The following is a 25024-nucleotide window of genomic DNA, read 5'->3' as shown; positions in this document are numbered from 1 at the left end:
ACCTTAAACTGATTTGGTTGTCAGATCTGCTTTCTTTTCTAATGAACTAAATGTTTGAGATGCCATGTATGGCTGGTTATCTGATTGTTTGTATCCTGCTCTCAACCACCTCAGGCACTGGAGTATCTGTTCAAGTTCATAGTCCAATCTCGCATCCTGTACTCAAGAGCCACCTGTGGAATGGAGGAGGAGCAGTTTAGAGCCAGCATCCAGGAACTTTTCCAGTCAATCCGTTTTGTTCTAAGTCTGGACAGCCGAAGCTCAGAGAATCTGGTCTTCACACAGGTTAGCCAGATCATGGCCAACATTAACTTCTTTGACTCAAAACTCTGTGAATTATTTGGGCAAAAGTGACATATTTCAAGTGTTTAGTTCTGTTAATTTTGGCTTACAGATAGTGGAAACCCAAGAAAGCACAATAGAACATAAAACCAGCAAAAAAAAAACTTAAAAAGACAAACAATTAAACAGAAATCATACTAATAAATGCTGACCCGTCTTATATTTCTCTGCTGATGCACTTCAAGTTCCAATCCACAGATTTACTTCTCTGGGTCTCTCTTATACTTTATGATTACTTCCAGTTAAATAAATTTTTTTGTAAAACTAAAGATAAATTTGGTTTTATGTGATGTCCTATTTAATCTAGTATTAGACTAATAAACTTAAACTTATGAAGGTGGCTTTTTTAAGAGCAGCATTTCACTCAGCCATATTAACAGTGCCCTTTTCATGGTAGTTGTTTTGCCCATAACATTTTAGATTTCAGATGCTTCTGCACTGGTATTTTGAGGCGTATTAACAGCAATAAACACGTGATGCTTCAGTCTTACTGTAATCTTTGCTCTATCAATGGCTTGATTTCGGACTCTAGGGGTGTGACCAGCTTCATGCCTTTCTGTTTTAATACAACTTCTGCCTCTTGTCCCTTTCAGTCAGTCACAGCACCCCCTTGTGTTTGTTTCATAATGCACCAGATAAAGTGAAGCCATTAGCATCCAAACAGGATGTCCTTTTTTTTCAGGAACTTTTTTTTTTACTTGATATGGATGATATTTAATTTTGGCTTCACTGTGAGACATACCTTGTAGCATTATTTTTATTGTGGTTTAAATTTTTCTTTTAAGTATTAAAGTATTGCTGTATATTTTATATGATTTCAGATGTTTGGTGTGTTTATATCGGATATATTTATCTATTAGGGTGCTTCAAATGATTTCTGTGTCCCTTCATTTCCTCTTAGGCTGCACTGCTGAATAGTTTTCCTGACATCTTTGATGAGCTGCTGCAGATGTTCACCGTTCAGGAGGTAGCTGAATATGTCAGGGGCACACTGGGGAGCATGCCCAGCACAGTGGACATTGGTCAGTCCATGGATGTGGTCAAACTGCAGTCCATTGCTCGTACAGTTGAGAGCCGACTCTTCTTCTTTCCAGGTGAGATGCACATCAAAAATATAGGAAACTTTATTCACCCAACAATAACCTAGTTTGCACTCCAATCATCTTTGATGTCACCTTTGCTTTCTTTGCCTTTTATATATACTTCTTCAGAGTCCCGGAGTATATTGCTGCCAGTTGTTCTGCATCATATTCATCTGCACCTGCGCCAGCAGAGGGAGCTGCTCATTTGTTCTGGGATCCTAAGCAGCATCTTTTCAATAATCAAGACCAGTTCCATGGTGCGATACACTGTTTTATTACTATATTTATATCACTATATTTATATTTTTCTTAGTTCATGTTTTCAGCATGATTAAAGTCCACAAAACTGTAGAAATGTCCATATCTAGACAAGCATGTGACATTAAAACTGTCTAGTTTTTGATTTTCTTCCTTTCTTGGTTTCTTTTTCTGAGTCTCTAAGTGTAGTATTTATACTTTTATCAATCACTTACCCCAGGCTGTGGGTGGTTTTAAATTAAAGTTTTCTTAATCCCTTTTTAATCTGTACTTCCTTTCAGGAGTCATCTGTTCAGGAGGAGGTGGAAATGATGGTGGAGAGCCTTCTGGATGTGCTGCTGCAGACTCTGCTGTCCATCATGAGCAAATCTCATTCTGTGGAGACATCCAGAGGACAACGCTGTCCCCAGTGTACGGCAGAGATAACGGTAAGCTTTCACTCAACCTGCCTCTCAGAAGCAATGATAACAAAACTGCAAACTTTAGTCATTATTTTCAGCAGACTTACCTACCTGTTTCTGTGTTTTCATATTTGTTCTTTTCTCTGCAGGGGGAGTATGTTTCCTGCCTTCTTTCTCTCCTCAGACAGATGACAGAGATCCACTTTCATCATCTTCTTAACAGTTTCCACAGCAAGGAGGAACTGAAGGTGGGAGAGTCTAAAAGCCTGATGATGTCTTTGCTCAGTTCTCAGTTTCAATTCTGAGCAGACATCAGAGAAGGTTTTGCTGTCATTTGTTTACTGCATACTTGGATTCAGTAGACTTTTCTTACATCTTTCCCTGCAGGAGTTCCTCTTGAAGATTTTCTGTGTTTTTCGGAATCTGATGAAGCTGACCATCTTCCCCAGAGACTGGAGCGTCATGCGTCTTCTTACCAGTCAGTAAGTCTGCCTCTCCACTCCTGTTACATAGTTGTTGTCCCACAGTTGGTGAGGGAACAAAGCCAACTCTTTCTTCCAGGGACTCATTTGAAGGTGATGCTTGTGTTGCAGTTTTTTTTAAATTAACTTTTGGCTTCCAGCTTATGTCTTATATTGTCTTGGATTTCTGCAGCATCATTGTAGTGACGACTCAGTTTCTGTCTCCGGCGCTGCACAAAAACTTCTCAGAGGGAGATTTTGATTTCAAGGTGTGTGTTTGCAAAGCCGCAGTAGAACAAAAGCCCACTACTCCATAAAAAAATCTGAATAGTTTATGCATTTTATTACCTGTATCAACAATATTTCTGTGGATTTTTCATTGTATTTTAGGTGTGGAACTCCTTTTTCAGCCTCACTGTTCTCTACATAAACCAGCCCAGCCTGCAGCTGGAATCACTCCCTCCTGCAAAGAGAAAGAAAACTCTCGACAAGTAAAAACAGCTTCATAAAATGACCATAAAAATGTGATATTGGGTTTGTTTTTGGTAGATTATAACATGCTCCTCTCATATATCAACTTCCAATTCTTCTCTTTTTATAGGCATGGTGATTTGAGAGTGATAATGGCATATGAGCTCTTCAGCATGTGGCAGAAATTAGGTGAGTCAGCTATGTTAACACCCCATCATCCGTAATATTTGAAATAAAGCATTTATAGTTTTGTGCAATTGTTTATATGCATAAAATTTTTTTCTTTCGGTTAGCCAGACTCTTTCAGAATCTTTCAGATGTTTTGAGCAAGACCTTCTTGGTTTTTTTGTTGTTGTATTTTTAGCAAATGTTTTTTTTCCCAACAATATTTGTATTGAGTTTTATATATATTTCAATTGTACAAAGAGACAATAAATGAAACAATTACATGCATAAATTAAAGCAACTAAATAAAACACAAAAACTCAACAACATATATATAAGCAGCAGTTTTAAGTTGATTGTGCATTTAAGAAACTCTATTAAAGGATTCCAAACAGTCTTAAACTCTTCAGCCCAACCCCTGGTCATATAAGTCAGCCTTTCCAACATAATAGAAGAGACCATCTCCTTTATCCACATAAGTATCGAGGGGACATCCATTTTTCTCTATCATCCTCCTCGCCTGCAGGAGTCCAATGTTTAACAATTTAAATTTTTATCTGTGACTTATTTAGGAATAATGCAGGCTCAGTGTAAATAAACTAAAAATGTTGTTTTAACACATAACAGAATGATTGCTCGCAATAATATTCATACTACTTGAATTTTATTTTATTTTTACACTGTATTTTGTTGAGATTTAATGTAATTGATCAACATAGAGAATACCTGGGAAGTACAGATATTAGTTTTGAAAGGATTCTCTTCAGGTGGATTCTCCTCAGGTAGCCTAGCAGCTCCTCCAAAGTCTCTTTTAGCCTTTGTCGATTAGCTTTGCCAAGTCAGTTTCGGTAGGCGGTCATATCCTCATGGCTTTGAAATGAGGCATCGGCTTACAAGTGGTGACACTCAGTTTCATTTAGTGATTAAAACAAACGAAAGAGTTCCCAATAAATATGGTTTACGCACCCAGCTAATACATTATACCAGTATATCATAGTGTATTACAACAACTAAGAAAAAATAAATATTATTTAAAAATGGCTATAAACAAATATATTGTGTGAATCCTGTATCTTTGTATATTTGATTTAGGGGACAACAAGCCACATTTCATCCCAGGAATGATGGGACCCTTCCTTGGTGTCACTTTAGTGCCTCAGACTGAGGTTCGAAATATCATGATCCCAATTTTTCATGACATGATGGATTGGGAGCAAAGGAAGAATGGCAATTTCAAACAAGTCAGTATGACACTCATGGGTTATGAACTCCAGATGGACACTGTACAGTATCCTTCACAATGGACCTGTGTCTTTGCTTTTATACCTGCAGGTGGAGGCAGAGCTGATGGATAAGCTGGACAGCATGGTGTCAGATGGGAAAGGCGATGACAACCACAGAGAGCTCTTCAGCCTGTTGTAAGCACTTGTTTAGTTAGAATAAGAAGTTTTTTTCCTGTTGTTCTAAATCGTCTGAGTTTCTTTCCTGTTGTTTTTTTGTCCCTGCACAGAACCCAGCTGTTTGGTCCTTATCCAAGGTAAAAAAATAATCCTTGCACATTCAAATCTGAATGCTATTGGTATTTATTTCCTGTGCCTCCTGTGGTCAACATGTGTTTTCCTTCAGCTTGCTAGAGAAGATTGAGCAGGAGACGTGGAGGGAAACCGGAATCTCATTTGTTACATCAGTCACACGACTTGTTGAGAGAATACTTGATTACAGGTATGCTGAAAGAGAGTTATATGTCATAATTATGTTTTGATTTGGGACATTGAAAAAACTGAATTCCTAAAGATTGACTTTTAGGGATTGTATGAAAGGAGACGAGATGGAGAACAAGAAAGTTGGGGGTTCTGTAAATCTCATGGTGAGAAATGTATTACACCTTCAGTGTTCATGATCATTTTGTGCCCTGTAAAATAACTTTAACTGTTTTGCTTCAACTTTTTTTTATTTTATTTGCATCCATTAGAACTTTTACAAATCTGAGGTGAACAAGGAGGACATGTACATCCGTTACATCCACAAACTGTGTGACCTGCATCTTCAGGCAGAGGATTTTACAGGTAACTAAGACGTTAGCAACTTTCCAGCTGCAAAGTAATTTTCCAGTCAAGTAGTTTGGCCCAAATTAGCTCCTACTTTGATAATGGTTGCGTAGATCTTCTTAGCCACATTCAGATTTTAAACCATGTAGCAAAAAATATTTTGTTATACTTTTGAGCAATCATTTTCAAGTTTATACTCATTCTATTGATACTTATTAATGCCCTCAAGTCAAAAAGTACACAAAAAGACGTGTTATACGTTTGCTGCAATTGTGTGTCCATGCAGAAATGTAAGCTGTATTGCAAGCTACCTGACTATTTTCATTATGAATGAGCATGAGCACACTTACTCACCTTTAAACTCACCCTTAAAAAGATGTCAGAAACTAGGTTTCAAAACTAAAAGCTCACTCAAACTATGCAACAGTCCTATAATCAACAAAAAGCTAGTGATTATTGTTACTAGTTTGTTAATAATTCAGCTTAAGAGCATAGGAACCTACTAATGAAACTTAAACCAAGCAAGGTTTGTTGTTAAGAGTTTAAAATATATAATATATAATATTGTAAATATAAAATTACTTTATATATCCCAAAAGAAAATGAGATAAGTCCCAGGATCCTTAGATCTACCAGCTGCCCCAACTGGATGACAGATAAATATCGATAATAAAAGAAATAGCCAGTTTTAGTCATGAACTTTAACAATTAATGGCACAGCTGAAGCAATCAGCTATTTTATCATGAAGGCCTGATTCACACAGTCTCCTCTTAACAGTTGTTCTAGAGTTGTCTTCTGCTAGAACTCTGTGTGGTATTGACCAGGTCTCTAATCTGAGCTGCTGTTAACCTGCGATTTCTGAGCTGGTGACTTGGATGAACTTATCCTCCGCAGCAGAGGTGACTCTTGGTCTTCCTTTCCTGGGGCGGTCCTGATGTGAGCCAGTTTCTTTGCAACGCTTGATGGTTTTTGCGACTGCACTCGGCGACATTTTCAGACAGTTCTGCAAATTTTTCGGTCTGACTGACCTTCATTTTTTAAAGTAATGATGGCCACTCCTTTTTCTTTACTTAGCTGCTTTTTTTGTGCCATAATACAAATTCTAACAGTCTATTCAGTAGGATTATTAGCTGTGTGCATCCACCTGACTTCTGCACAGCACAACTGATGCTCCCGACCCCATTTATAAGGCAAGAAATCCCACTTTTTAACCTGACAGGGGACACCTGTGAAGTGAAAACCATTTCAGGTGACTACCTCTTGAAGCTCATCAAGAGAATGCCAAGAGTATGCAAAGCAGCAATCAAAGCAAAAGGTGGCTACTTTGAAGAACCTAGAATATAAGACATATTTTGACATTTTTTTGTTAAGTGTATAATTCCACATGTGCTAATTCATGGTTTTGATGCCTTCAGTGTGAATCTTCAATTTTCATAGTCATTAAAATAAAAAAAAAAACTCTTATTTTTTGTAATGTAACATCAAACAATTAAATTCAATTAAATTCTATTTATTTATTAAGCGCAAATTCACATCACACTTTCTCAAGGCACTTTATAGAGACAATTCAACCAGATTATGCAGTCAAATTGAAACATTATTTTAGGCTGAAGGAATATGTCATATGATTCTAAAATGTGGTGAAAACTTAAAGACAATTTATTGTTCCCCTGCATATGAACATATTAATAGTTAACTGACTTCGGATATTAAAATAAAACTAGAGCATTCACACCTAATGTCAGGTGTATAATTATTTGCTTTTGGCATTCATTCTATCAGTCTTGGATTTATCATTACTGCTCCTAAGGAAAAGTTACAGTACATTTTTTTTTTTGGATAATTCTCTTTCCAGTCAGTAAGCAGGAGATCTATTTGCAGCTTATGTAACAGGGTGAGTAAGTGGCATTAAAGAGTGTTACTCACAAACCGTTGCTGCTTCATTATATCCAAGAAGTCAAATGTGACTAATTGAAAAATAAAGAAAACATTATTGAGACTATGTATTGATTGGTGTATTAACATTTTTTGCAATATGGTTAGCAAGTCATAACAGTTGTCAAACCTACATAATAAAATCATTTGATATCTTGTTTTTTTCAGAAAGTTGTACATTATAATGCAAAAAAGCGTAAATTAAATACTAAAATATAGATTTTCTACATATTATCTCTTCTATAAAAACAGTACAGATTACCATATTCAATCTGGAATGGTTTGTTTTGCCTCTTTTATAACATTAAATATAAAAAATAAAAGAATAATAAAAAGAAAACTACAGATATGTGAAATTTTAAGAAGTACTCACCCCTTAGGGAGTCTGGGACATTCTGAAATGTTAGGTGCGATAGAGTTTGATGATTTAAAAAAATAGTAAAACCCTGTTATAGAGCAAACCCCGTCTCACACAAGGATGTTACATCCTGTCAAGTGGCGAATGCTGTTTTTATACTGTAGCTACTTACATTTAATGAAGAAACAAACTCAGCCCAAATTGATGTTTGCAGCTCAATAATCCAAAGACAAAACAAATATCTGTTTCTACTGTGCTGCAGTTGTATCTCTGCTTACTGCATTCTTGCTGTTAACTGCACTTCTCTACTTCACCCTTACTGTGTGTGCTTTTACCTACAAATCTTGTGAAATTCTGCCTCTTAAGCTGTATTTTGGTGCCTTACTTGATGTATAAACACCCTAAATGACACTGTGAATTTTTCCTCATGACTGGGCCGGATATTTTTTTTCTGTGTCACTGCTTGAAACACACACTGAGTGGTCCGGAGCACAAACAGGATGCGAAGTGAGCCACATGGTGAACAGTAGGGACACAGTGGTGGGGGATGGGGGCTTTACAGTGTGTGTCAGGAAGAGTGGTTAATAAAATGCATTTAAGACTTTTAACACAGCCACACAGGTTTATTTATGATGACTTATTTTATATATAACTGTGTTTTTAATGCAATATGAAAATTACAAAAGCAAACCCCTGACTCTCTAGACAGTAAAATTTCAAGAGGGAACTTAAACCATAATACCACTTAATCAGTTTTAAGCAAATTTTAACACGGAACATTTGAATATAAACTAACTTGAGCAGATGACATTTAGTCATATAATTTCCCAGAGGAGACACCTCGCTAAATTTCACATGATGCTGATCCACAGGATAAGTACTCACGTTTTCTTTTAGGATTAAAAATAGAACCTTGGTTCTAATTTAAGAACATACAGTTCTGTTGTGTTGACTGGTGCATTTGCTGAAGCAGCAGAGCGCAGATCTCCTGCCACCTGAGGGGCAGAGGGGAAACTTAATGGCTTGTGTTTTGATTGGTTCATTCAAATATTTGCTAAAATTAAATCAGCACATTATTAATCTTTAGAGGCACACATTTTTTTTCATAGTTTTATATTTATAAAATATAAAATATTTATATTTCCTATAAAATCCTTCTGGCTTTAATGAAATGGGTTCCTATCATCAGGGGTGTAGGAACGAAAAAGAGCATTTAAGATGCAGTTATGCTATGCTGCATGAGGCTTAAAGAGGGGCAAGACAGGTACATTACTGCCGACATCTATATACGTTCTAAATGTGTTTTGTGTGAATATTACAGTATATATGGGAACCTTTCTAATTGGGAACAATAGAATTGCTTTTAATATAAGTAATTTAACCCCAATGCAAAGTGTTTTTTTATTTTAAAAAAATGATTTAAGGTTTTTGCAGAAAGATATCGAAAAAGACAAATTGAATAGTTACATGAAATTCTAATATATGGACTGTTGATGGTGAAATTTGTCAATGAATGTTGAAACTTTAGCTATCGAGATAATTGTCAAAAAGGTCACTTCCTTGCACCAACAAAGAAAATAATACAAGAGATAACAAAGAGATGCTGGGGAGTTCACAAGTTTAAAGTTAAAGGACCAATCAGAGCAGAAAAACTAACGACTCAGCACAGAGGGACCCAGTATTCAAGGCAGACAGTAGGATAACTCAAAAAGCATTTATTTAAAAATGGCTGCAGATCTGCAGTGGCTAGGGCATCAAAGGCAGGAAACTCTGCAGGAGATTAGTGACTATGTGAATCTAATGGATAAAGATTGTAAAAGTGAGTCACTCACCTGGTTTACAAGTTCAGTCCATGCCCAGAGAATGAGTTAGGATCCAGCCACCAAGAATGTCCCAGATGCTGCAGCCCAGGGAATATGCAGGAGTCCGAAGCCAGGTCAGGCAAACAGATTAATGGTTGTCGGATTTGGTAGTTCCTCAGTAAGTCACATTGCAGATCCAGACGAGCTCCAAGTCTGAATCAATGACATAAACCAGCAGTGATCAAAAAGATACAATAAAAGAAAAACCACAGCTTCAGTAAAGTGTGGCAGTGGATGGAGGTTGCTCTACGGCTGCTTTGTTTATAACTGAAGGCCTGCTATGTGTGAAGGGCGACATGAATTCATTGACCTACAAGTAAATCCTGGGAGAAGATGTCATACTGCCTGTAAGGAAGCTGAAGCCTGTGTGTCACTGGACTTCAGGACAGTGACAACCAGCATATCTTTAGGTCCACCAGGGCTTTATTTCTGAAGGAGTGCAGGAGGAGAGTAATACAGTGGCCATCACTGTCAGCTTCCCTGAACTTTTTATTCTGAAACTTCCATAAAACGATTTTTATTTTGTGTTTTAAAACATTTTTTGGAAGATGAAAATGAGGAGTGAGATTGAACTGCTAGGATTTAAACATCCAAAGGAATGTCTTAATCTCGTGTCACCATCATGGCAACATATGTATTTTGCCTCTGTGTTTTTCATCATATTCCATCTGTTCCCAAGAAATATTTGAATGTATGAACCATGCATTTATTCTTTTCTCTTTATTGAACATAATTATGTCTTTGTTTCCTTTATGACTATTTGAACAGAGGCAGCGTTCACTCTGCTGCTGTACTGGGAGCTGCTGCAGTGGGAGGACCGACCTTTGAGGGATTTTCTCCACTACCCCTGTCAGAGTGAGTGGCAACGCAAAGAAAACCTGAGTCGTAAAATCCTCCACTACTTCAACAAGGGAAAGGCAAGTGATTTATTTTTTTCTTTAGCTCTATCTTTTAAACTTCTTATAGTTTGAATTCTTAGTGATTTTGTTCCTCGTTAATACTGATCGGTGTCATTTTAATGTTTCTGAGCATCTTATTGTCACTAAAAAGAGAAAATGTTCCTGACTTTTATTTAAAATAAATAAATAAATAAATGAAAAGCAGTCAGGAAATAATTCTGCTGAACTTCCTGGAGAAGAAAACTAGAAAGTAGATTTTTCCTAAAAGTTTCTTTCGTTTGGACCCAGCAGTCAAGGGTTTGGTTAATTCTCATCTTCAAAATGCAGCTGTTCACAGAAAAAGATTAATTCACCCCTCATTAACTTTTCAATTCCTTCTCCTTAATCTTTTGCTAAAGTTCTACATACTAATAAGACAGCATATATCTGAATAGATGCATGCTGCAGAATTACCTCACAAGTTAGTATTAAAATTACTAATGTCTAATTATTTAAAAGTTTGGTTTTAATTTTTAAATTCTCTTGTTCATTTCAAGATAATTTCTGATCTGTGTGTGTCGGGCTCCAGAAATAACTTGTAAAAGTGTATAGTCTTTGCACAAACTGCACTGCTTTTTACTGAGAATCAGCAATCAGTTCAAATGTAATTTTCTTTTCCAAACCTCCCCTCCCTGGCCAGTGTTCATCCAAAAAATTAAATTAGTTGACCGGCCCATGTGCTCTGCAGAGAAAAATGCCCAGCGGAGCCAGGTAGCAGCTGAAAAGAAATAAAACTGTCATCTTTCATTAACTCATTTCTTTCTCCTGTAGTTACTTTTTTGTAAAAGGGACAAATACTTCCATAGAGCGTTCTTGTGCAATGAGTGTTAACATTTATACCGGAAAAAGATAACTAAATGTGACCTAAAAGGCAGTCTTCAGGTTTTTACCTAAAGTCATTTAAAGATCTGTCAATAAGATCCAGGCTTTGCGTGTCATTGTGTCCTTGGATAAGACACTTCACCTGCATTGCCTACTGATGGTGGTCAGAGGGACTGGTGGCGCCAGTGTACGGCAGCCTCGCTTCTGTCAGTGAGCCGGAGGGCAATTGTGGTGCAATGTAGCTTGCCACCATCAGTGTGTGAATATGTGAATGACTGAATGTCGTGTAAAGCGCTTTGGTCAAGTCTTCTAACTTGGAAAAATGCTATATAAGTACAGGACATTTACCATTTACCAATAAACCCTGCTACCTCCCTTTACTACAACTTTGAAACTGCTTAACAGTCAAAATGATTACAGTGAAATGGCGGCACTGCAAGAAATGCCTGGTTCTGTTGTTTCTTGCAACTAAACCATCCAAAGCCAAACCAGTTGGAAGTCAAAACAGTGTTATTATATAATTATACAGGATGAGAGTTAATACTAAGGATTTCTGCAATAATAAGCTGTTTTTTTTTACTTTATTATATTTGCCTTCTAGAGTTGTGTTGTGAGAAACTAAACAACTGCTTATGTCACTTTTTTTCTTTTAATTTCTACATATTTAGGGATTTCAAAAATAGATTTTTAACCTTTGAGCACTTGTGCCATGGCTGCACGAAGTCAGGAGGAAATATCATCTGTTATAATTGAATCAAACTTTGCAAAGACAAAAAAAATTTCAGCACTAAAAATAGGCTCTAGTATAGCAGCCCAAAAAGATTACTGGTGTGCAGAATTTGCATGTATGCCACTGGAAAGGCTGCAGCCTGACAAATATGTCGTCTCCTTTGCATGGCAGCGTTTCACAAAAGGTAGAGATACCTTGACATTTGACCTATTTGCAGTGTTTATACAAGTTTTTAAACAGCATTAACAAAAATGAAATGCTAAATTTAGATGTTTAAAATTAGAACTCTATTGGAAATGTGATTCATTACAAATTATAAAATGATTTCCCCCATATTTTCTTTTTAGATAAAAATGAAACACTTTCTTAGGTTGACGGTGTCCAAGTTGCATTTTAATTTAGTAAAGTCACTACATCCATCCATCTTCTCAATTGTTGTTTGCATAACTACAATAGGGACATGGATGTAATCTATCCAGGAAGTAAACCCCACCCACTCCCCTACAGCTCATTGGGGGCCAAAAGAAACAAAACTGTATAAAAACCTGTTACTTCAGGAACTCGGTTTACTAAGTTAAACACTGCATATAGAAGCATGTCATACAGTTACATTTTTAAACCGATATTTTAAGAATGATATTTTTAATACTTGCTTGAAGGTTAGTTTCAAATATTACTTTTAACGGGACCAACAATGCTTATTGAAACACATATTCTAATTTATTCATATGGCTCTGAACAGTTCTCCTCTCAGTGGGTCATGCACAGATAACCTAAAAAATGATGATTTCTGATCAGATGCACCAAAAATCTCAAATGACTCCTCAGTGGTTCTATCCTTTACCTTACCCTGTCTTTGAAGATTAGTCAAACCACCCTGTGGAGGAAACTACATTTTTCTGATTGTGTTTTGGATCAATCTTTATCCATATCAAATGACTACGGGTGAGTGGAGACACAAAGCCCCAATCCATCCCATCAGAAGTGGAAAAGGTGTCAGGATACGTTAACACTTCCAGTGCGGCAAATATCATGTTGAGGTTTAGAAAACTCTATATTCCAAAGCTCATTCACAAGCTGCAAACAGTTAAGATGAAGTATATGAACATTTGTATCATTATTTGTAGCATAGCAAAGCTAAATTTGTAGATTAGAGTCTTAAACTTCCATGATCTCTTTTTTATATCTATCTCTGCAGTGCTGGGAATATGGGATCTCTCTCTGCCGGGAGCTGGCTTTCCAGTATGAGACTTTATATGATTATCAGAGTCTCAGCTGGATACGGGTAAGTAAAGTGCTGCACGCAACCCGTTTCTGCTGCTATCATCAAACAAGCGTCCTCTGTGATGCTGGAAGGAGAGATTTTCAGCTCGCTCTGTCACTGTGATGCTCTGCTGTGTGGTGTGAAGTGCAAACACAATGTCCCAATTACCTGAGCACGCCCACACTCCTCAGGAAACGCAGAGGATTCAGTAAAGTGTGTGATTAAATTATTATTCATCCTGGCTCTTCTGCATGTTTGTCGTTGTATCACAGAAAATGGAGGCAGCGTATTATGACAACATCATCGAACAGCAGAGGATTGAGCCGGAGTTTTTTAAAATGGGCTTCTATGGAAGGAAGTTTCCTTTCTTCCTCAGGGTAAGACTTTCTAAGTCTGCAGTCATTGCAGTGACCATGCAAATCTCCATCACAGCAGGGGATTGTTATCCCCCCACTCAGTAGTGGGGTGGGGGCATAACGGACATATCTGCTCTGAGTTTCAGTGGTGATGGAAGATAAACTGCAGCTTGTTTAAATAAAATAATTTTTTTATGTGTAGTACTTGATGTAAATAACTTAAAATAAAAGATTTTATTTTCTCTAACTCATAAAAGTAGTAATGTTTTGGAGTGTTCGTCCAAAGTCTAGTCTTGAATCTAACAGAAAATCTGTCCAGAGCAGAAAGATTAGGGTGTTGGCAAGAGGGCCTTCCAACCTCTAAGACTTGGAGCTCATCATCAAAGCTTGTTATTTTTGGATAGATAACTCATGTCAAATCAGAAACCAACTTCTTAGTTAAATTTAGATCATGGGAAGGGTTAGGCCAGTTTGGACTAGCTGCTGATACTTTTGAGTAATTTGGAAGAAGCAAACATTAATAGAAGCTATAATATACCTTAGTCTGAAATATATTATGTAATTTAAGTGTAATGTTAATGCTAAACTTTCCAACGTGAATCTCATCTATTCTATTAACAACCCAGGAGTCACACAATAGCTAATTTTCTCATGTTTTTTCTGATAAAGCTTAAATTGTGAGTTAAACTGTCCCAGCAACTTACGCTGTTGAAAACAGTGAAAGGGATAAACTGAAGTTTACTTAAAATCAACCTGTCATGTAAAAGATCCTTTACTGAGTTAGAGCTGGAGGCTTTCAGTTAGTTTTGACTGCATGTTTTCTTCCTTCTGTTTCTCTGCAGAATAAGGAGTTTGTCTGCCGTGGATATGACTATGAGCGCCTTGAGGACTTCCAGCAAAGGATGCTGGGGGAATTTCCACAAGCCATTGCAATGCAGCACACCAACCAACCAGATGACACCATTCTGCAGAGCGATGCCCAGTGTATCCTCTTAACTTCCCTTCTGTTAATGCCACCATTCAGCGATACCCACATAGCAGAAATTCCTAGTGTCTTTGACTCAGAGAGATGATAAGTGAATAATCTTGTATATTGAATAAAAAAAACTAAACCTAGATCTGTCATTGTTCCCCTAGAGTCAGACGGTAAAAGAAAACGTGCTCTTCAAGCATTTTCCTTTTCATCTCCCTCTCCCTTTTCCTCCTCTGTGAACATCTGACTCGCCTGTCTCTTCCTTGACGGCTGCTTTCCCTAGACTTGCAGATCTACGCAGTGACTCCAGTTTCAGACATCTCTGATGTGCCTCAGCTTGAGCGTGTGCCTGAGAGGATCAAGAGTTTCTACCGCATAAACAACGTCAGTCGCTTCCACTATGACAGGCCTTTCCACAAAGGGCCCAAGGACCGTGAGAATGAGTTCAGGGTATGATGAGCCAGCATTGACTCTCCCTGCTCTGTTCAGCATCTTTTCAAACATTATATTCCAGATATAGTTTAATACTTGAAACTGATCTAAGTGTTGACATAGCAGGTAATTAAGGATGAAGTGATAAATGTCTCAAGGGATTAAAGGGGGTGTAATGCCCCCTGGTGGCCAGAGCCGGAGCTCTGCAGCTTTTTCTTTTAAAATAAATAAACCAGAGCTTAAGCTCAGTTAGTCTATAATGTTTCTCTTTTGTTACCATAATACCTATTCTTTAACCTATGCAATTTGGGAATAAATCTTTTTTTATGTTTTTGATTCAGTATTTATAAGTTAAAGACAGTTTCATCAAACTAATGTGAACAGTAAAAACATTGATTAGTTAAAACAAAAATTAATCATGCCGCACATTAGAAAACAGCTTAATTTGAATTGATTTAGTTTCTGTATAAACCATCTGTTCACAGAAAATTTTATCTAACTGTACAAGGGAAACGGGTCCAGTAATTATGCAAAATGATCAAATATATAATAAAGCAAATCTGGTTCCTGTCTTTACAGTCTTATCATATAGCTGTTGGGTAATATACGTACAATGCAACTAGGTACGTAAATTATTTTTAAACTAACTTAAATGAAAAAATATAACTTAATACAGAAAAAAATTAAGAAGTTTTTATATTGTCTAATAATAATAATATAGTAAAATTATAGCATTTAATATTAATTAAATTTTCATTGTAGTTTTCAAAATTATAAGAAAATGTGTCCTCTGCATTTAATCTGTCCAATAGAGAGCATTAGGTTGTAAATGTTGAGCCCTAGAGACCATTCTGCACTTAAGGGTCTTGCAGGATTCAAAGATGGAAATTTGCAGCCTTCTCGGGATTCAGGTGCCCTGATCTTACTTGTAGGTTCCTCCTACATCATATAAATGAATCTGTTTGCATTTACAATGAAAAAAAAGCTGTTCTGCTGAACTAGAACTAAAATGAAACAAGCAAAGTTGGATTTTCAACCTTAACTATAGATCAAAAGTTTGGAAATTTGTATACCGTAGAAGAAGTTCATTTTTTCGTTATTACAGCAAAACAAACATTATTATTATGTAAATGGTTATTTAGCACCTATCATTATCTTAATTTGGGTTTTCCCTTCTTATATGCTGCTTTCATTAAAATAATCTCCTATGGCTTTAGAAAAACATGACAAAGATGTAAAATGCCAACTATACAGCTATTTTTAACTTGGTATCCTATTAACATTTGAGCTTTACAGGACAAATTTTCAATAAAGTTTCATCTACAAGTATCAGGCGGAACCTCATGGCAACAGTCATAATGGTCTGCTTGTGAAAGCAAAGCTGTTGGGCTATTATCGAACTCTGGGACATCTATTCCCAGAACCATATTGGCAAAACGGGACACACAAAAAAAGAGGAAAAAACTAAGTAATGGTCCACTAAACCAATATCTTCAGTATATTTAAAGTGTTAACATAGGATATAGATCAGCTTGTTTTGGTTTAATTCAATTTAAATCTATATTCCATGTATAATATACCTTATTGGAATTCCTTTATTTCTACGGTTATTTTTTTATTCCAATTAAAGTACTTTTTCTACTCTGCAACATTAGAAACATCTACTGGATAAACACCTAGCTGAACCAAAATTATAAATACTCTTTTAATATAAATATTTTTCTATAGGTTCTTTTGATCACGAATAGTATCTGATATATGTAGGCGGAATCTCTCATAAAACTGAAAAATATTATTTATTTTCTTAAATTATTAAGAGTTGTTAGTTTACTATATCTTTCATAACGCTGTAATGGTGTCTACTACTGCTGAAATATAAAAAAATAAATAAATAAACAAACACCCTTAGGGGTTATGTAGACTTGCTTATAATGCATAATGTTGTTTTCTATGACACAGTAACCTAGATTTAAAACCAAACCACACAAAATGTTGAGCATGTAGGCCAACTTTCTACTACAGAGTTTGTGCCTGCCAGCTTTTTTATCTGTAATACACACACAGATGCCCACTGGGTTTTACTAATATTAGATGATGATGTTAGGATAACCTCAGCTTTTTATCTGCATGTTTAACAGAGTCTGTGGATTGAGAGAACAACTCTGATCCTGGCTCGGCCTCTTCCTGGGATCGCCCGCTGGGCAGAAGTGGAAAGGAGAGAACTGGTAATTTCATATCAAACATGTAACACATTTATTCACATGTCTCAGAATTTTTAATATCTACTTGATCCATGTCTTCAGGTGGAGGTGAGCCCGCTCGAGAATGCCATTTACGTTGTGGAGAATAAGACCCAGGAGCTGCGGACTTTGATCAGCCAGTACCAACACAGGCAGCATCACGGCAACGTCAACCCGCTCAGCATGTGTCTCAATGGTGTCATAGATGCTGCTGTGAATGGAGGCATCGCCAGATATCAGGAGGTACCGCTTGAGGGCAGAGAGAAATGCAGACAAGTGTAGAAGTGATGAGTGTTGAGCTGGTGCTGTGAGAAATCTTTATCCTTTGTTTGATTCTCTGCAACAGGCCTTCTTCGATAAGGACTACATCAGTAGTCACCCCGAGGACACAGAGAGAATCACGCATCTGAAGGAGCTGATGCAGGAGCAGGTCAGACTCAATTTAAATACTTAAAGAGATTTAGAAATGCTTTGGAAATGGAAACTTGTTCAGTAAACATCTAGTTTTACTTCATATTTGATGTAAGGTGCATATTCTTGGAGTGGGGCTGGCAGTCCACGAGAAACTGGTGCATCCAGAAATGCGTCCTCTGCACAAAAAGCTTGTGGACCAGTTCCACATGATGAGAACAGGTTTACACCACGTGAGTATGCACACTTTTGTAAAGATTCTTATTGAATTGTCCTTGGAGATCAATTTGATTTGAATTTTAACTGAAATGAATTCATGTATCACTAAACTTATCATGCATTGCAACGTTTTTTAACTCTTAAATTTTCCCACATTTCTTTTTTTTATTTTTTATTTAAATGCATTTATTTTGAGTGTGGGGCATGAGCTTTTCTTGGTCAGTCTGGCAGCTGCAAATCTTTTAAGCTATTTTTCTACAAGCTTAACACATCAAGAGACTAAATAATTTGTTTATGTATTGAAACATAGGTCAGGCTTAGGTAGAGTAGATGTAAAACATCTGCATTTCTCAACACGGATCTCCAAATATATTCAATTGTGAATTTTTCTGGACCCTTCTAATATTTCAGTTTGGTTTGGATCTTAAGTTTTCTGCATATTTTCAGGATTGCTATGTATTCAGTTTCATCCATCTTTCTAACTCTAACACTCTTCCCTGGTCCTGCAACATTCCCAAATCATAATACTGACTCTGCTAAGTTTCAGAAGATTCAAATCCTTAGACTGGTGCACAATTTGATTTATCTGCCAAACATTGTTTTTTTTTTTTGTTGACTAAGAACTTCAAGGCTTTGAAGTTTGTGGTTTTAGCATGACAAAATGTAAACATACTTTTGTTTGTTATTTTTATTTATTTGATATAACACCTTAAATGGGTTAGCTTGTTACTGAATAAGTAACTCCCCCTTGGATCCACAAAGTATATTCTTATTCTTATGGCAAACATAAAAAGCTCTTGTGAATATAAATGTTTGACTTTTTTGAGATGTTGTTCTCTGCATCTAGAATGGTTTGTGTGAGCAGTGTAAATAATTAGAGTAGTATGTGATTGGGTCCCAGCAGTGTGTGCCCAGCATGGATCGATTTGGCCCAGCAGGCTGCCCAGGGGTCAATTCTCCCAGAGGCATCCTCTCCACACACAACCACATGAGCCCTGAGAGCGTCCGGCTGATACACAGGCACAGGTCAGTCACTCAAACCTTCATCCCATAAGCTATGCAGCAAAATTTTATTCAAGCCACGATTTAAGAGAAATCAATGTCTTCAATTAGTTTGCCACCCGTCATTGTGTTATATGTTTAAGAACACTAAGCTAAATATAAAGCAAACTTAAATTTAATGTCGGCCATATCAGATCATTTATTTGAGATCAGATTTTCCCAGACTTTTATAAACTAATGAAGCTATAAGTGTTTCAGAAGGTCTAAAGAAATGTAATATCTACAGTAAATATTTTATTTCTGGTCTCCAACTACATATTTGCCCTGCAGCCCCTTGAATCTGCAAGGCTCCATCCGTCATTCATCCTCCTCCCTGTCTTCTCACACCTCGAGCGAGGCAGGAAACCTTGTCATCATGACAGACGGCTTGATGGGGGAGCACCCAGAGGAGGCTTTGCACATGCAGGTAAAACTTCACAATCTAAATGAAATTACACGTAGAATTACCTGCACTTTGCTCAACTGTATCTACTGTATAAATGCACATACTCTGTTAGTATTGATAGTTCACTTTTCCAATTTATTTTTTATTCTTATACCTTCTTTCTAGCCAAGCCCATCCTCCTCTAGCTTGAGCTCAATCCGCTCCAACTCCTCCCAGATTATAAACTCAGCTCCGTCAAGTGCCAGAGGTGAGAAGAACAAATGCACAAAGTCTCAAAAGAAAAGTTACTATCTAGCAGATCTGCTTACAAGACATGTCATTTATCTTAGAGAGGATTCTGGATTAGATCTTTTATAAAGTAGAGGATTTTTCTTCCCCCCCCCTCATCACCACAGGTTGACAGGGCTTTGAGTAGCCCAGTCAGGCAGAGCCTTGTCAGTTTGAGCCACTTTCTTCAAGACACTGACTCAGCTATGCCTGATGTGTCTGTCACCAGGTAGGGGAGGACAGGGTGACATGTTAGGGAGGCATATGTCTGAGTCAGTTGCTTTTATACCGGAAGGTGGGGTTATGGTGGAAAATACCTGTGCATGTGGCAAAGACGTGAACAAGCATACAGTGGTTGAATGAAAACTCAACTGAGAGAGAAACTTTTCCACCTTTTTGGCAGCATTGATGCGGTTTTGCAGCAAATATTGCAAAACTTGATATTTTTACATGAAAATAAAAAAAATGCTCAGGGGTATTAAGAAAAAACCTCATAGGCTCAGTTCATACTATTTAAATAAATAAAATAACATATTTCTATTTAAGAAAAACTTTACACTGTAAAATGAAAGATTTTTCCAATTTATTCTAAAATAAAATGCTGTCTTTTTATTCAAGAATTTTGTTTGTGATAGGAAATTAGACTTAAAGCTCTCAAATGATAATAGATATAAAGGGTGAATAATCTTAAAAATAAATTCAGCATTTTAGCCAGTTGAAAATCACAGGCAGCGTGAGTGTTTCCACTGGACAGTGACCCATATTAACACTGAATAAAAATAACCTAACATCAAATGAATCCATGTGCTATAAATCAGGGATATATTTTTTTTAGTAGAAATATTAAACCTTTTTGATTATTTTCTGTGCAGGCTCTCCGTCTCTCCCCGATAAGGCCAAACACAACCGAGAAGTGATGATGCTTCTACCCTCTCATCGTGATAGGGCCAACAACTCTATGTACTACAACATGGCAGAGAATGGACAGGTATGGTTGAAAAACTCTATCCTAACAATTTAATACACAAGTTCTCTTGGGTTTCTGATACATTAAAAGAAGCAATCTTAAAATGTAACTTCTCATGTTTGCAGCAGAATAACCACATGCAGCGTGCCTTACTTCAGCAAGTTAGCCCCTGTAAGCCTTGTGCTGATCCTCACATGAATCTACCAGAGAAAGGTAACTCTGAAATAAGGAGAAACCTTACTGTTTACCCGAGATATTAGCGGTGTGTTTACTCACATGTCATGACTTCATCTGGTTCTTCCTGCAGTCTTTTCCAATGCTTCCAGCAACTGGAGTCTGGACGGAGAGAACCGGGAGCAGGTCAACTATGTGTCGGCTTCTACTGGAGGAGTGATAATGCCTCCTGTTCCCCCAAGATCATTCCCTTCAGGTACTTTCTCGTTGCCCTATTTTAGTTTTGAATATCTTGTTTTCTGCTGTAGTTGAATATTCTGTTTTTCTGCAGTTACTGTCTGCAATTACGCAGCTTGTAGAGTTTAGAAAAGCTTTGAAAAAAGAGGTATGTTTTGTACAGATCAACATGATTTCTTCTTTAATAGATGTTTTCTTTGCAGGGCATTTCATGATGCACTGTGATGCATTCCACCACCAGAACAGTGACCCTCCTCCAGCTTTGCCAGTTCGATCTCTCAGAAAGGTATCCCCTTTGAAGATTTATAGATGTTTTCTTCAGAATATGAATCAAGGCATTAGATAGGGCATTACGCATTACTTAGATTTATTTTTTTAGATCACCATTTTTTACAGCACCATTTATTTTTCAACTCATTAACATGCTCTGTTAGACCTCCTGTTAATTGATGTAAATATTTATGTTTACGGTCAGGGTTTCTTAGTAGGGAAATATCTGATCATAATGACTATAGAAGAAGAGGGAGAAATTTGAAATGGATGAAGAAGGTCGGGTCATTTTCCCTTTTTTTTTTAAAACAAATTTTCTTCTATTTCTTTTTTCTCTTTGCTTCTTTTAAAAAATATTCTATTATTTAATTTCTTTTTCTAACAGAATTGAAATGTTATTCTCTGTTTTTATCTTATTGTATGTTTTCTTTAACACATGTATTTGACTTGATTTTAGTATTTTTTAGATATTTTTTTGCTTTAATTTAATTGTTCTTTTACACTTACACTCTGCACTGTGCCTTTAATTATTTCATTTGGACTTGCTCTTGTCAAACTGGAAAAGAAAACCCAAGAAATTTGGAGAAATCATGAATTTTAAATGTTTATTCTAGTTAAGCAGCGCTCTTACTGCCACTCCTGACAGCTGGTGTGTTTGTCTCCCCAGTCTCCTCTCCATCCTATCCCCGGTTCCCCCACCAGTCCTCAGTCAGCTTTAGGTGGAAGTAACTCCACCTTGTCAGGCAGCGCCAGCAGCGGAGTTTCATCTCTTAGCGAGAGTAACTTTGGTGGCCAGTATCCTGATCCTGGTCCTATCAGGAACGACGCCTTGGAGCCTCTTCCAAGCCACCTGTGGTCCCCCCCTGATGAATACATGCCTTCTCCCTACCTTCACATTCACTACGGCGGCACAGAAATCGACTCCATCGACCCAGTTCGGCCTTTTCATTACCGCAACCCAGCTTCGCACCCACACGCCCATCAACACCCACACAGTCACCAGCATGGGCACCCTGGGCTTGAGAGCCACTCCCACGGCCCTACGCTGCACCACCATGTTGCCACGCATGTTCCCCATCACATTCCTTACCGCAGGCCACAGCCTCCAGCTGTGCCCCCAAAACCCTACCTAAGAGAGGGCTGCATCCCTGAGGAGGAGCTAACGCCTCAGCCCATCCCACTGCCTCGCAGGATCTTCCACTCCCCCCACGGCCACAGGGAGGACCCAGGAAAACACCCTTGGGAGCAGTGCATCAGTGAGGAACATGAGGAAAACCAATGAGGAGATGTGGGGTGTGTGTCTCCATATGATTCAGTCAAAGCGATCGTGTCTTTATCTCTTCATCTGCACTGAGCCATGAGAGCAGTAACACAGCGTCTCGTGTAAAGCATGCGTGTGTTTCGGGTTGATCCCTGTCACCGTGTATTTTATCGCCAGTGCACATGAAGGGATGAGAAGGAGTTTAACTCCACAAAGCTGCAGTCTGAGGCACAGACTACCAGTCCACACAGCCTCTGACATGGATTCAAAGAACCTGCAGAACAGTCACACAAACTAACTCTGTTCAAAAATCGATAGATTGTACAGAGCTGTACAATTCGTCTGTGAGCATGTTTTTTCATTTGACAGTTATATGACTCAACAGTTTTTTTGTGGAACATTGCATCCAACTTGATCTATGGTGCAGTATTAGCTCTGGTCAACCTTCATTTGGCTTTTCATGTCATTTTTCACACCAAACAAACTATTATCCACAGTGGAGTGACTTTTCTTGTTTAAACGCTTCATATCTATATATACGAATAATTATTTTGATAAATTTGCTACATTGTAGTATTTTCAAAGGCTAAAACCCATCATGTTTTTGTTTTTTTCAAACAACACTGTTAAGTGCTCCTTAATAGTGAATCATATCAGATGGTGCGCTGTTATATGTGTTGCTGCTGGGCTCTCATGAATCACAGCTCTTCAAGACTGGGCCTGCAGCTCTGTGTTTAGACATGAGCTACCAGTGTTCCATCCATACCAGTGTATGGACACCTACGTGAATGTATTCAGACGAGTTGTTCTTCTTGTAATCGCACAAGCTGCAAATCCCAGTTTTATGTTCAAGTGCTTTAAGTCAAGTCCTTCATTAGTTCCTTAGTCTTACGTGTGTGGCAAAGATATCTGGAGATGAATGAGGAACTGCTGGGAAACAGAGGACAGGGGCAAACCCGCCTCATGCCAATGGGCTTTCATGTTCATGGCCAAAATAGCAGGAAGACTCCACTTCACATCCTGACATTGCTCCTTGCTGGACTCCGGTCACCAACCTTCCTCTCCACGTTTTTTTCCCCTTCTGCATCTGCTGTCAAGTCAGCGATGAGGGTTGAACCCGCACTGCTGCTGCGGCATTATCAGGTCCCTCCTGACGGTGTTGGAATCGCCTGCCTGCCTTAAGTGCACTCTAATGCAGTCTGACCTCTCATTATTTAGCAACAGCCATTTTTTCACTCTGTCCTCTTAATGAAAGAGAAACAAAAACAGAACAGATATCTACCTAGTGATGTTTTTCTATGTTTTTTTGTTTGGCTTTGGTTTCAGATTATTGTTTTTTTTTTTAGTGCTGATATTTCTGACCTGCCTGAAGCTTTTTCTCATTCACCTTCTGCTGTTTGACTCTGATGATGGAGAAAGCTGAAGATCAACAAGACAGAGAGCAATGCTCCTTTTTTTTTGTCAAAGTAGGAGAAACTGCGCTGTTTATCGTCACGTTGTTGGTCGGAAGGATATAGCTAATATTTTACCAATTGCTGATTTTTGCAGGTGGATGCTTTGTGTTTCTGTACATCAAGTTGTCAGCTGACTAGACAAGATCTATTTTTGTATGTGAGTTCATCAGTTGTGCGTGCATATCACAGAAACTGAAAGAAGGAATAAGATAGGCTGCTGTCGTTTGTATGGATTTGAGGTTACTAATTATATTTGGTTTTGACAATAACTTGCAAGTGAAGTGATACTCAAAGAGGATTTTTCAATGTACATTCTGTTATTGTACATACAGCAGTATTGTGAGATATTTTTTGAGATTTATCGCAGAAGCCCTAAAAAAAGGTTTATTGTTGTTTTGTGTATATACATGTATTCAAGAGATCAATGTAATTGATAAATATCTATAATCGGTGTTTGGGAAAGGACAAATTCATTAGACTGTGGCCTGTCTCCACCATAATTCTCATATAAATACTTTATACACTTTTCAATGTGCTTTCCTGTACATATGGTGTTAGCATGATCAAAAAGTGTTTGGTTGTAAAAGTGGTTTTCCTACTCCCATAACTGCTGTGGTATGGAATTCATTAACAATGCCAAACATTAAAGACAATCTTTTATCAGCTCTCAATCTGTTCCAATACTCTTTCTTCTGTGCTGTTCCTACAGGGCGCAGTGCCTCCCAATGCCAGCAGAGGGCGCTGCTTGCTCCTAAATGACCGTGTCAACGAAATTTGGGGTCCCTTTTATTTATTAATTACATTTTGGCCAAATGAGCTGTTATTTCACAGCCATAAAACGTCCAGGAATGGTGAAGGAGACATTTTCTTGGAAAGGGGGAAATAATCATCTAATTAGTGCACATTTTTGACTACTTTGCCACCATAAAATAAAGATAAATCCAGATGCACTGATTCCTTTTGGTTTTTATGTGATACTGCATGCGTGTTTTTTTGTTTTTTTTTAATAATATTCTTACATTGCAAATAGGTTTTATACAAGTCTGATAAAATTCTGCAAACATGCTTGTTTGAATTAAAATAGTTTTCAAAACTTCATTTTGAATTTAAATTATATTAACGGGTATTCCACAATTTTACTGGTAGAAATTAGGGTCAAAAAAGGATATATTTGTGAC

At 37.5% G+C, this 25024-nt stretch overlaps 1 protein-coding gene across 7 annotated transcripts in view; it reads left to right on the top strand.

The window, feature by feature from the left end:
- LOC107090404 (dedicator of cytokinesis protein 3-like) overlaps positions 1 to 24741 on the top strand; it is a 62346-nt gene extending 37605 nt beyond the window's left edge. The window contains exons 23-54 of one of the 7 annotated variants that reach the window (XM_015383767.1): positions 115 to 285; positions 1244 to 1436; positions 1554 to 1681; positions 1964 to 2110; positions 2233 to 2331; positions 2471 to 2565; positions 2738 to 2813; positions 2935 to 3035; positions 3146 to 3204; positions 4273 to 4421; positions 4513 to 4598; positions 4691 to 4717; positions 4807 to 4902; positions 4987 to 5047; positions 5153 to 5246; positions 10153 to 10301; positions 13073 to 13159; positions 13411 to 13515; positions 14337 to 14478; positions 14751 to 14917; positions 17038 to 17124; positions 17203 to 17382; positions 17486 to 17569; positions 17667 to 17783; positions 18674 to 18795; positions 19102 to 19237; positions 19382 to 19463; positions 20356 to 20471; positions 20579 to 20663; positions 20758 to 20880; positions 21065 to 21147; positions 21799 to 24741. In XM_015383767.1, coding sequence (XP_015239253.1) covers positions 115 to 285; positions 1244 to 1436; positions 1554 to 1681; positions 1964 to 2110; positions 2233 to 2331; positions 2471 to 2565; positions 2738 to 2813; positions 2935 to 3035; positions 3146 to 3204; positions 4273 to 4421; positions 4513 to 4598; positions 4691 to 4717; positions 4807 to 4902; positions 4987 to 5047; positions 5153 to 5246; positions 10153 to 10301; positions 13073 to 13159; positions 13411 to 13515; positions 14337 to 14478; positions 14751 to 14917; positions 17038 to 17124; positions 17203 to 17382; positions 17486 to 17569; positions 17667 to 17783; positions 18674 to 18795; positions 19102 to 19237; positions 19382 to 19463; positions 20356 to 20471; positions 20579 to 20663; positions 20758 to 20880; positions 21065 to 21147; positions 21799 to 22413 — 4062 coding nt within the window. In that variant the 3' untranslated portion in view covers positions 22414 to 24741. Of the gene's footprint in view, positions 1 to 114; positions 286 to 1243; positions 1437 to 1553; positions 1682 to 1963; positions 2111 to 2232; positions 2332 to 2470; positions 2566 to 2737; positions 2814 to 2934; positions 3036 to 3145; positions 3205 to 4272; positions 4422 to 4512; positions 4599 to 4690; positions 4718 to 4806; positions 4903 to 4974; positions 5048 to 5152; positions 5247 to 10152; positions 10302 to 13072; positions 13160 to 13410; positions 13516 to 14336; positions 14479 to 14750; positions 14918 to 17037; positions 17125 to 17202; positions 17383 to 17485; positions 17570 to 17666; positions 17784 to 18652; positions 18796 to 19101; positions 19238 to 19381; positions 19464 to 20355; positions 20472 to 20575; positions 20664 to 20757; positions 20881 to 21064; positions 21148 to 21798 lie in introns of all 7 variants that reach the window. The other 6 variants (XM_015383765.1, XM_015383763.1, XM_015383761.1 and 3 more) reach the window with 6 other exon arrangements.
- Positions 24742 to 25024: the final 283 nt, after the last annotated feature.

This window comes from Cyprinodon variegatus, unplaced genomic scaffold (assembly GCF_000732505.1).
Source record: "Cyprinodon variegatus isolate N-32 unplaced genomic scaffold, C_variegatus-1.0 Scaffold293, whole genome shotgun sequence".
Lineage (NCBI taxonomy): Eukaryota > Metazoa > Chordata > Actinopteri > Cyprinodontiformes > Cyprinodontidae > Cyprinodon > Cyprinodon variegatus.
This window is presented reverse-complemented; position numbering and strand designations above follow the sequence as displayed.